Raw genomic sequence first — 12,644 nt, 5'->3', positions numbered from 1 at the left:
ATCGCACCCTTAAACGAGCCTAACAAAGTAAGCCAAACAAAGTCCACACATCAAACCCCAGGACAAAATTAGGTCAAGAAAATGGTCTAGTTTTCCGTCTGTCTGGACTTGGCCTGTTTTCTATCAAGTGTTCTCTCTACACATCGTTGTCTAGCCTGATCCCCATCCCTTAGGGCAATAGGATGCTTAGAACATTGGACAAAGGAGCACGGTGCCTGCGATGTGACACACACAAAATACATGATGGTTACGTTTGATAAAGCAATCAGAACACAGCGCCCAGCACACAGCAGTTTAATGTCAAGAACACATTTGCCCTTGGTTACTAATAATGAATTGGGGGTGGGCAGAGCAAGCAGGAGACATCTCAAGATGGCTGGGAGATGACACCCCAGAGGGCAGCTCATGAAGCTCACATCTCAATTTGTTGTTCACAGGAATAACACTGTACAGTCACCCGTATGGAGGAGCCCTGCTGAATGAGGACAAAATGTGAGTCGACAGGGTGCTGGGGGGGCGCATAGAAAAAACCTCTGCGTTTCCGAGGAGTGGTCTTGATATCTCTTCAACTTGTTTTCAGTAGAGATACTGGCCCAGATAGCTGTAAAGGGGGAGGTGCAATGGCTGGGCAGAAAATGGGTGAGAATATTATTCAGCTGCATATTTTCATAAAAAGAATGTCTAATGAAGAGTTCCTGTAGCCGGTGGGCAGCACACTTTCCAGGAAGACAATTCAGATTAATAACCTAAACACGCCATTCACATTGGCAATCATGTAAAACCTTCCTGAGTATTTCTCATGCTTGATTTAAAAAAGTTCACAGTCTACAAGAAGTGCAGGTGGAGGTCGGTGGTGTTGCAGGTGTGGTTGGGCACAGAATGAAGTGTCTGGTGACAACACCTTGCCACTAAGGACATTGTTTCTGTCCTCATTCTCTCCCCCATCTCCCTTCTTTTTCATATAGCTAATCATTTAGTTAAAAATTGATGATAAAAATATTATTTACCGTTCTGGCTTGTCAAGTGGAAAACATATATCTTGATGGGGGACTCTGTCCTTACATAAGCAAGGAAACAGTAAAGGTGGGTAGCAGTTTTCCCTCTTCCCTATACTGTTTTCAGAGTCCTGCCTCAAGCAGTCACTTGCCACCTAACCTCAGAGCTGGGACAGGGTAGCTGATGACTAAATCAATGTATGATAGAAGGAAGGCATAGTCTAGTGGGAGATATGTGGTCAGACTTTCCACTGTACCAGACACCTAAAGGACTGCTTGTGCCCACCCGTTCCTAGATGGATAGAATGAGCAGTGGCAGGGCTTGACTTGGCAAAAAGTTATCTCAGAGCTCCAGCTACCCACCTGTCTGAGAGAGTACATGGTGCCACCCTGGTGATATATGGTCATGCAGAAAGCACTTAGTATTCTCAACACCCAAGTTTTGACATTCGCCAGAGATGAGAGTAGCCGTACAATTGTTCCTTCCTTTGGGTTCCCCTGCAAAGCAAGTGAACTGTAATGTAGGGAAGGGCCACCACAGCTGGCTGCACTCTGGCAATGTTGGCCATTTAGCTGAAAGTTAGACTCCATGATGGAGAGGAGACTGAGATCGGAAGATGCTGATATGCTCTCCAGCTTCATGTTTCTCTATTCTGATCTCTGTTCCACTTTCTGTTAGCTCTGAACAATAACCCACATCTTCAAAAGCACCTGAGGGGAACGAATGAGGGAGAGAACCATAAACTTTTGGCAGTGTGCCTAGTTCTCCTCCTCCCTAAGTGTTAATCATAGAAGGAAGGTCTGACTTCTGTGACAATCTGATGAGTTGTTATATTATCCTTTCTTCACAGCCTGGAGAGCATCCGCCAGTGTGGTGTCGCCCTCTGCATTGTCCTGGGATTCTCCATCATGTCCGCATCCATTGGTAGCTCTGTCGTGAGGGACAGGGTGACTGGAGCGAAAAGATTGCAACATATAAGTGGCCTTGGCTACAGAACATATTGGCTAGTTAACTTCCTGTATGACATGGTACGATTTGGGGATATGATCCTTCTACGAATATGGAGGTGGAAGGTCCCAAGTCACGTGGGGTTGGCCACAGCTGAAGCTCTCATTCTGTTGACTGAGAGTCTTCCATCAGGTTGCCTTTATGGGGCACCATCAGGTATTCAGGATTGCTTCATGAAGGGAAGACTCAGGAATCAGGGGCTTGAGATCTCTGAAATAAAGGGCCCTCCGAGAAATACACTTTCTCTTTTAGGGAGGAAATGAGGCAACAACAACCTTCCCTATTCTCTTTCAAAGGGTTGAAAGGTGAGACAAAAAATATTAGAAATGATCTTTCATCTGTATCCGTAATCTTTGCCCTCGGTTTGAGTACCTCCCAGGTGTGGTAGCAGGTATCAGAGTTTCGTGCAGTGTGCAAATCCATAGACTCTGTCTCCTCTTCTTGGAGTGGCGACAGCAAGTCCTTGCTGGGTTGCTGTCTAGCATTTAGGCCAGGTATTTTCAACGCATGCACTCTGACTTAGTGATCTTGTACAGCCACCACTCATGCCATCGCTGTGGAGTAGAGCTTAATAAATGTGCCCACATGCCCTCATAGATATGATTCATTCTGGGATGCGGCCAATCCCACATGAACAGAAGGCAGGGCAGGCCTGAAACGCACCGAGAGACTCCCACTCATCAGCTTCTGACCATCTGTGTTATGGTTTACACAGAGCTGATGTGTTAGCAAGTTGTTCTTAAGCAATGTTTACCCCTTCGAGTGGGCTTTGAGCTCATCTGTTTTATTTGCCTTTGATCTTGTAATCTAGATGTTTGAAAACATACAGTTTATCTCTGAGTCATACCTGAGACATCTCAGGATTTCTTGCAAGTTTGCCTTCAACTGGCACTAAAGAGGCTTCATAAATTCCAAGTCTGAGAAGGGCTGGTCCCCAAAGGCTTTATCTTTATTAAGCCATGCCTAGCCGTGGGAATGCAGTGGCTCCTCAGCATGTTGCTTCTATTTGGACAGACCCGCACTTCAGCACCTCCAACTCAATTCTGTCTTTAGTACCACAGTCTAAAGATTCTCTGCTCCCCAACATTTGCCAGCTAGTGATCCCAGAGAAAATGAAGGATGTGCCCAATGAGTAGGATCCCAAAGAGTTACACACCCATGACATTACAGAGAAACCAAACCTTAAAGACCCTGGGATTTTCCCTCTTCTTTTTGCTTCCTTTATTTCTCTATCCTCCACAATGGATTCTTCACTTTGTGATGTGTGGACTTCGGGTTTAAGGGCAGGAAGAATATTTGATTATTGACTGTCACTTCTTTTACTTTTACTCAGTGATTTTATATTTATTCTCTGCAATGCCTCAATTAAGACATTAATTGAGGTTATGGTTCTTAATTGTTAGGGTGTGTGAAGATCGCTGAAGACCGAACTTTAGTGTCCCCCAGCAAACTTAGTTCAAAGTGATTAAACGTCAGTGTGATCATATTAGGAAGTGGAATCTTTGGGAAATTATTAAATCAAGAGGATGTAGCCTTCATGAAGGCATCAGGACCTTTATAAAAGTGACCCCAGAGAGCTTTCTCACCCTTTCTGTCACGAGGCAAGACAATGAAAACACACCACTTCTAAATTCCTCTCCCTAGGCTAAATCTGCTCCTGCATTGATCTTTGCTTCCTCAGCCTCCAGAACTGTGCACAACAGGTCACTATTGTCTGTATTCCAACCAGCCTCTCTGTTTTGGTTTCACTCACTCAGTGGACTGAATGTTCGAACTAAATCTATTAGTAAGTTATGTCAATCTATGAGTAAGTTATATCTCATTCCAACGGAGTCCACAGTCTCATAAGAAAAAGAAGACAGCAAATATACCAGATGTAACTGATTCATAACTAAATCTTTTGCAAGAATGAAAGAGGGTTTTGGGGTAAAGGTAACTTCAACCCAGGAGGTTACAGTAATGAATGAGTTTTCAGCAAAGATCTGAAGAGAAAAAGGACTCAGCTGCATGGGTGGTTCTGAGGAAGCATTTTGCCATCACACCAGAGAAGAAATAGCTACATTTTTGTCTCAGGAAACCCTGGAATCCTGTTGCCCATGCAGAAACCTTGACAGAAAGGCTACGGAGAAAGCAGAGCAGGAATACCCACCTCTTCCTCTTCCCCATCCCCATGTATGGCCTTGTTTCTAGAATTGTAGTAGTAGGAGCGGCCGACGGGCTGCTTCCCGCCACCCGGCTAGCTTTACCCGAGAATAATTACATGGAAACTGTATTCTTATAAACACTGCCTGGCCCATTAGTTCCAGCCTCTTATTGGCTAGCTCTCACATGTTGATCTAACCCATTTTTAATATTCTGTGTAGCACCACGAGTTGGCTTACCAGGGAAGATCTTAACCTGTGTCTGTCTGGAGTGGGAGAATCATGGCGACTCACTGAATCGGCTTCTTTCTCCCAGCATTTTGTTCTATTTACTCCGCCTATCTAAATTCTACCCTATCAGAGGCCAAGCAGTTTTTTTTTATTAATTAATCAATAAAAGCAACAGATAGAAAGATGACCCTCCTCCATCATAGAATAGTATCTGAGTTCTTCGACGCTTCCCAAGGGAGAAAGGCATAGGTACTCTGGTAGGTTGTTGAGTCTGTTTTCTCCTGAAGTATCATAGACCTTGGCTTCAAATTCAGTCACATTCTGAAGTCTAGGTGTTCAGCACATCAATATTAGAGGAACACAACTAAGCCTGCAGCAGTGACTCAGCATGATGAACCCGAAAAATAGTCTAATATGCAAAGTAGGAGCTAGGTTTATGTAGAATTTGAATGGAAACTACAGAGTATATAGAGCATGATCCATGTCCCTATCTAATGTAGCATGCCCCCTTTGTCTTTTCAGCTCTTTTACTTGGTTTCCGTCTGCCTGTGTGTCGCCATTATAGCCGCCTTCCAGTTAACAGCTTTCACTTTCCGGGAGAACTTGGTGGCCACAGCCCTCCTGCTGGCACTTTTCGGGTATGTGATGAGAAACACGGCTGCTGAATTATGGTTTGTTTTCTGAGAAAGAAACCCCTCAGGATGGCTTTGAACCTGCTGTCTGCTTCATGATTTTCTGTCTGCCGAAGCAATTACGTTGCTTCTACAAGGGCTGCTGAGCAAACAAGCTTGAGCAAGATGATGAATGCCCTGGAAGGAGGGGAAGGGTGACATGGTCGTAATGAAGATGGCACTGGTCCTGTCTCAGAAAGGCCCTCGAGCTGCTTGACAAACTGGTGCCGTGGGAAATGGATTCTCTGTTAGTCTCACTTTGACGTTAATCGTGGGCTCAGATACATAATCCAGTTAGCTCTGAAATTGCATTTGTGGCGATTCTCCTGTAAAGCTGTCTGGCATATTTTTTTTCCTCTCCAAGAATATTAGTAGCTTGGAAGTATTTTGTGTGACTTCTATCACTTTTTCCTCAGAGGAAAAATAGTAAAAGTAGAAAGTCACTGCGACTGCTCCCCAAATGGTACCTATCTAGCAGAGAACGTTTATTAATATACTATTTCTTTTAAAGTAGCACACCCAGATTTATGCCAAAGACTATAACTAAAGTGGATTTTGCGTATTTTGTTGTTAACCCTGTGATCCAGAATGATTCCAAATATCTAACTAGGGGACAAAGTTTTCTCTAAACAAGTGTGTGTGCATCTTCAGATGAATGGGTAGGTGGATATGAGTTCATGGATGGACGGAGAAGTGGGAGCATATGTAGTGGGGACAAGGAAGCCTGTTCTTTCAGGAATATTCATGTCAATTACCCTGTGGCCTTGCTAAAGTTAATTCCCCTTTAAACTTTAGGTTCTTCCCTTTAAAATGCCAATTCTGAGGCTGAAAGTCAAATGAGATAATCTCTGTCAGCATCAGAGACAATTGACAGAGTCATTAAATTGATTTTAGCCATTACTATTCTTCCTAGAATTATCTTTTGCTTTAGAGAAATCGTGTGCTCACTAAAGACATCCTTGTGGAACATGATGTTACACCCAATTTGAAAGTTCTGACCTCACATATAAAGGGCAGTGCATGTGTGTCCCCTGTTCCTGTTACCTTATTTCAGTGAATTAATCACATTGGCTAACTAAGTGTTGTTGCATTTCATTGTAGCACATGCAAAATAGACATTGCTATAAAACTATGTTTGAATTTTAGAGGGCTAGACTTCAAAAATGATGACAAAATTTATATGAAGTTACATGGTTCGAAACTTAATCTTATGAAATGTGTTTTTAGAAAATGTTCAACTTGATTACATCAAGCTAGAAAATTCTATGTTCATAATTAAACATCTTTTGGGATTTTTAGAGAAGCATAGCTCTATGGATACATTCTCATGGTCTTCCTCATCTTAGTTGCTATCCTATTGCTGTGAGGAGGCCCCGGGACCAAAAAAACTTATGAATAAAGCTAGGTCAGACATGGTGTCACATACCTTTGATCCTAGAATTTGGGAGACAGAGGTAGGGAGATATCTGTGAGTCTGAGGCCAACATTCTCTACATAGAGAATTCCAGGAAAGCCAGGGCTATGTAGAAAGAGATCCCCCCAAAACAAAACACAACACAAATAAACAACAACAAACAAGACCCAAGGAAAAAAACCCAACTAAATAAATAAAATATATTAAGCATTTAATTGAGGGCTTCTTACAGTTTTAGAAGGTTAGTCCATTATCATCAGGGGCAGGGCGTGTAGCAACAGAAGGGCAGCATAGTGCTGGAGAAGTAGCTGAAAGCTCACATCTGACTAGCAAGTTGTAGGGAGAAAGAGAAAGAGAAAGAGAAAGAGAGAGAGAGAGAACATTAATGAGTTTTGTTGGTTACAACAACACACCCGCTATTACCATCACTCAGAACCTCAGAACACAGGCAGAAAGACCAGGATGAGGCCACCTATTAAGGCTCTCTCTAAAAATTTCCCCTAAATTAAAACAAATCAAGAAAGGTCACACTAAAATACACGAAGTGAAAGACAAACAGCTTATGTAAAAAACGTAAAGAACATATCTGGCCCATGTTTTGTGCTAAAGGATCGTGGACATGTGATGGAGGAAGGTCATTGGTTAAATAATAAAGAAACTGCCTAGGCCCATTTATAGACCAACCCTTAGGTGGGTGGAGTAAACAGAACAGAATGTTGGGAGAAAGAAGCTGAGTCGGGAGTCGCCATGATTTTCCCACTCCAGACAGATGTAGGTTAAGATCTTTTTTGGTAAGTCAGCTCGTGGTATTACACAGAATATTAGAAATGGGTTAGATTAATATGTAAGAGCTAGCCAATAAGAGGCTAAAACTAATGGGCCAGGCAGTGTTTAAAAGAATACAGTTTTTGTGTAATTATTTTGGGGCATGAGCTAGCCATGTGGGCGGCTGGGTGCCGGGGACGCAGCCCCGCCGCTTGTAACACAACAGACATGAGAGCACGGATTCCTGTTTGTCCCCCAGGGAAATTCACACAGCAGGAGGAAGGTACTATTTGTCAGGGGGAGGCCACGATCTGTTCTTAAAAATTCCAGAATACCTGTGAACAGCAGACCGACCTCCAGTGAATTATACAATCATTAAAATGATGACATGTTTTAATAAAAGATTAGAGAGTACGCTTTAAAAGGCCACAGTGGGTTTCACATAAATTATGCTCTATAAGTCAATTTAAATTTTCCCTTAAAAATTAGAAAAGATGGGGTGGGAGAGATGAATCTGCCAATATGTTCATTTTAACCAAGTGTTTGAAAGGAAAGTAATAAAAATGTAGTTTAAAAAAATCATGGAATGATCACTGGTGGAACATGAGTTCAAAGACTCAGGAATGCAGGAAAGGAAGTCTCCAGGGACATCTTTTAAGACTACATCTTTGTCTCTGGGTCTTTTTTTCTTAGACAATGCTTTGATCCACTTGTCAAACATTGGAAAGACATAACCCATTATGAAGACCCTATGTAAAGTGTGGCAAAGTACAGATTCTGTGCAGTCTCCAGGGGAGTGGAGGACAGTGATGAGGTGGTAATTACTTCCTCAAGGATAGCTCAGGGTATCCGGAGTGACAGTGGGAGGGGGAGGTATTGTGAGGCCACCCTGTGAACATGGAGATGCTGATCAAAGCTGATGATCATCTCACTGTGCTCTGTGCTGTGCTAACTGACCACATCTGATATGCCATGAGGTGCTGCACCCCCCATTTCTCTAGCTCCCACATTTTCAAGTTTAACAGAGAGAGCTGGCTGGTTTCTGTATTGTACAGGGAACAAAAAAAGGCTGACTTTTTTGTGGTTCTGGTTAAGGTACAACAGGATGGCTATCCCCACATGTTAATAATCTGTCTGTATAGAATGAAAACAGTTTGTCTTATATTCTGTAATGCTGTGCTTCAATCAATAGTATATATATATATCATATATATATGATATATATTACATATATATTACATACACACACATTTGTTTACTCTAAGAGCATTTGTTTACTCTAAGACTGTTTTAGATACTAAAACAGCCCTAAAATTTGACATTTAAGTGTCTACTATTGTTTATATGTATTTCAGTTTTAGGGATAATTTATTTCCTCTTCCTCCTCCTCCTTTTCATTCTTTGCGTCTGTTTTGTCCTCTGCGTAGATCTAGCTGCCCTTGAACTGTCTATCTTCCCGTCTTGCAGCCTGAGCTCTGGAATTACAGGTGTGTGTCACCATGCCTGGTTCCCCGTTACTGAAAGCAATCACGTGACAAAGGCTGGCAGTGGAGTTTTCCCTAGAAAGGGTAGTAGGAAGTGTCTGTAGGATTGGAGGTGGAGTTTGTGCCTTCCCGTCCGTGCTTTACTTCAGACAGGAATAGTCACAATATACAGTGTTAGCCAGCGATGACTCAGCTCTTTGGCAGTTATTTTGATTTTACTTAATTATTTTATAGAACAAATATTTTAGAAAATTGCTTTGACGCACTAGTTTCCAAATTATGCTTCACAAAAATGTTCTTCAGGGTCAAATTATGAGGCAGATTCTTTTGAGTGAGGTTTCTGAGATGCTATATGGGTTTGTACATCACATCCCTTACATTTTCTCAAGTAGAAGAATTTATCCTTTAGACCCAGTGGCGTTTTCTAGAAAGACTGTTCTTTGTGACAGAGAGCTCTGAGTATTGTTATATTCTTGAAATCTTCCAATTTCCATTATAACCGGTGGACATTATTACTGCAGAAAGCTTGGGAGGCAAAGAGGCTCCAACTGACAGAAGTGATAGTAGTAAAATCCAGTGGACAACTGAGATTCCCGTGACATTTTCCCTTCTCCTTGCAGGGTTTTTGGAGGCTCCAGAGAGGGTCTTTTCTATAGGAGACTATTGCACATATTACACAAAGTGAGAGAAACTTAACCATTCTAACATCACATCTATAATATACTTCCATTGTGATAAGAAACAAACATTTCAGGAAAATAACCATGATTTCTCTTTTCCTTTTTAGATACGCAATGATTCCATGGATGTATCTGATATCCAGAATCTTTCCCAGTTCTGACGTTGCCTTCATCTCCTACATCTCCTTGAACTTCATCTTTGGTTTGTGCACCATGCTGATGACTGCTATGCCCCGGCTTTTGGCCATCATTTCCAAAGCCCAGGTGAGTCACTGGCACAGGCTTATTTCCAAAGTGCCATAGCCCGGAGAATGGGGATGTCTGCTATGTACTTTGTTACCATGGTGGAAAAACAACTGACTCACACTACTTAAAGAAGGGAGGGTTTGTTTTGTCTCACAGTTTAAGAGGACTTTCACTTTTAATTTAGGGCCTGGTAAGAACATGTGTAAGAAGAGGCTGTTCACCTCTTGGAGTGCAAGGACAAGCCTGGGGACTAGGTACCCCCTTCAGAGTTCTGCTTTCAGAGACTTCATGCTCAAGTTTACAAAGTCTTTCAAAAATAGTGCCACCATCTGAGAGCCAAGTGCTCAGCATGTCACCCTGTTGAGTAAAACCCAGTTGAGCTTCCGCCCCGTTGAGTTGCATTTTCTAGGGGAATTCAAAAAATTAAATGAGTGACCTTGTTTTTTAAGTGTAGAAGGGATAATTTGTTGATAGAGGTTTATGTCCTGCCCAATCCTGCAGCCATTCAGCTCCAAGTATATACATAGAGGCTTAAATCAATTATAAACGGTTTGGACTATTGCTCAGGCTTATTACTAACTAGCTCTTACAACTTAAATTAACCCATAATTCTTATCTCTGTTTAGTCACATGGCTTGGTACCTTTTCTCAGTAGGCATTCTCTCATCTTACTTCGTCTGCGTCTGACCGGTGATGGCGTCTCTGCCTTTCCTCTTCCCAGAATTCTCCTATTCTTGTTGCCCACCTATACTTCCTGCCTGGCTACTGGCCATTTAGCATTTAATTGAATCAATATGAGTGACAAATCTTTAAGTGTACAAGAGCATTCTCTCACAGCAGTTATTGATTGCAAAAACTCCTGTAGTGTTATGGGAGGTACTCCATAGCCATGGCAGGACCACTTAGGTATTCATTGCTCTGGGATTCTCAGAGATTCTCAGATGTTGACTTATTGGTGGCAGAGGAATGAATACAATAAAGTATGTCAAAGTGTCACTGTGTCCTGCTTTGAAATCTTAGGTAATATGGGACACAGCCCTGTCCACACTCACATGATAGAGTGCCTGAAGAATGGTATCAAAGATTCATGGAATTTATTAGTGTCTTACCATGTATTAGAGAAAAACACTGCCCTGAACATGAGCTGTTCTCCAGGGAGTGGTTTTCCCTGCAAGGGAAATGTCTACCAGGCATTAGGGACAAGCTGAAATCCCTTCTGTGGATGCATCCCATTTATTCCTCCCATTTTCCCTCTGCCCTGGCTCCTTAACAAGTCTTCCCTTACCCTTGGCTTCTGCTTTAAGCCGTCATTCCCAGTGTGCCTTATAGGAACAGACTGCAGATGCTGGCTTCTCCTTAGCTCCCATATTTTGGCCCTTTCTTTTTCTGCTTTTTATTCTCACCTCTGAGCATATAATGCTCCTAAGCTCCTATGCTGCTCTCATACTCTCTGCTGGCTCAGTAGTTCCCAGGTGTTTGAGCCACAATTTGTAAAATTCATCTGGGAGTGGTGCAGTGCTGCTAGTGGAAGGAAAGGCTGCTGTTCCCATTTCCAGGGAGAGAGGGGCTGAGGCTTGCCTTCACTGGGGCAGGTTCACTCCTTGTGACTGGGTTCCAGACTTGATAGGCTCTCAAATACTGGCCATCATTATCTCTTATTATTGTGCCTCATGTTTGTGTAGAAGCAGCAGGGTATGCAAATATCTATTTTGCATTCAATGAGGGCAATGATCTATCTCAGTGATTTTTTTTACAGATTCAGTTTGACACTAATCAGTATTAATATTCTGAGCCTTTAAATAGACAGCTCGCTGAACAATTAATTGGCTTTAACTTGAGCAGAATGTTTAAGTCGGCAGAGGAGGCTTTGAGGCCCTACTCCACCCCATCGATTTCTAATGTGCCACGGGTTGATGAGGGTGCTGTAAATTGTGGTGGGAAGGAAACTGGATCCAATACTGATCGAATTGGGAGCAACCCAAAGCCTGGGAAGCTCTAGGGGAACTCGATAGCAGAGGAGGGGTAAGCCACCTCTCAAAGGAAAAGGAAGGCCAATCATTCGGAGGATTCACCTACACTAAAGAGGAGGCTAGCCAGGAGGGTTTTCATCCACGAGACTCTATTAGCATGGCGGATGAAAAGGCATTGTGATCTGCAATTATAGACGGCACTGCTCACCTGAAAGAATCAACAGGCAATGGGTGTTTCTTGGAAAAAAAAATGGTCTGAGTCACTCAGCAATTAGGAATTGAGGGGATTTAGCTGGATTTACTTTGATCCTTCTCTTTCTTTTGCTCCTTAATGTAATAGTGTCTGCTGAAGCTATTTAACACTATTAAAATACTCATTCTAATTGACATCAAATGTTCATTTCATGTTAAAAAGCATTATGAACTTGTAAAAGTAGTGAAAGATATCAAAAGCAGCCTCTGTGCTCTCAGGTCATAGCCAGAATAACCAGTACCAACCACTGCATATGCCGACTGCTGTGCCAATGCAATGTTTTTCCTTGTTGGCAAAATACTGCTAAAGAATGATGTGTCTTGGGTTCTCAGGCAAGGTCAGGCATGTCTTTTGTCTTGCTGTAACCAAGAAGATGTTAACAGCTTAAAGGCTACAGTTTTTATTGTTTACATATTAATATGTGTCAATTCCTCTATTCCCAAATCAATTGATTTGTCAATCCATGAATCTCTGTGCTTTTTTATTAATTCAGCATTCACACATTGCATAGTCTTTGTTAACACTTGTGTAAAAATCACTGTGTGTTCTTAAAATGAGTTGTAAAAGCATGGATGTCATCATACCTTTCATTAATTATCAGTTCCCAGGTTCAAAGCTGCCTATCTCAGACTGTCACTGATAACAGAAATTCTTTCAGGCAGTACACTAATTGACTCAGGCATAGATCAATGTGATTTTAAATGTACTCTTTTGCTGAGAGACCTGTTATGGACTTGCAGGTAGTTGCCATTTAACGTATTCACATAGTGAAAAGTGGGAGAGAT

The 12,644-nt window shown here is 42.2% G+C and overlaps 1 protein-coding gene across 1 annotated transcript in view; it reads left to right on the top strand.

The window, feature by feature from the left end:
• Abca13 (ATP binding cassette subfamily A member 13) overlaps nt 1-12,644 on the top strand; it is a 405,330-nt gene that overhangs the window by 294,566 nt on the left and 98,120 nt on the right. The window contains exons 49-52 of the mRNA XM_057772486.1: nt 438-492; nt 1,847-2,024; nt 4,899-5,014; nt 9,498-9,654. Coding sequence (XP_057628469.1) covers nt 438-492; nt 1,847-2,024; nt 4,899-5,014; nt 9,498-9,654 — 506 coding nt within the window. The remainder of the gene's footprint in view (nt 1-437; nt 493-1,846; nt 2,025-4,898; nt 5,015-9,497; nt 9,655-12,644) is intronic.

This window comes from Chionomys nivalis, chromosome 6 (assembly GCF_950005125.1).
Source record: "Chionomys nivalis chromosome 6, mChiNiv1.1, whole genome shotgun sequence".
Taxonomy (NCBI): Eukaryota; Metazoa; Chordata; class Mammalia; order Rodentia; family Cricetidae; genus Chionomys; species Chionomys nivalis.
The sequence above is the reverse complement of the archived record's forward strand: the minus strand, read 5'-3'. Positions and strand labels throughout refer to the sequence as shown.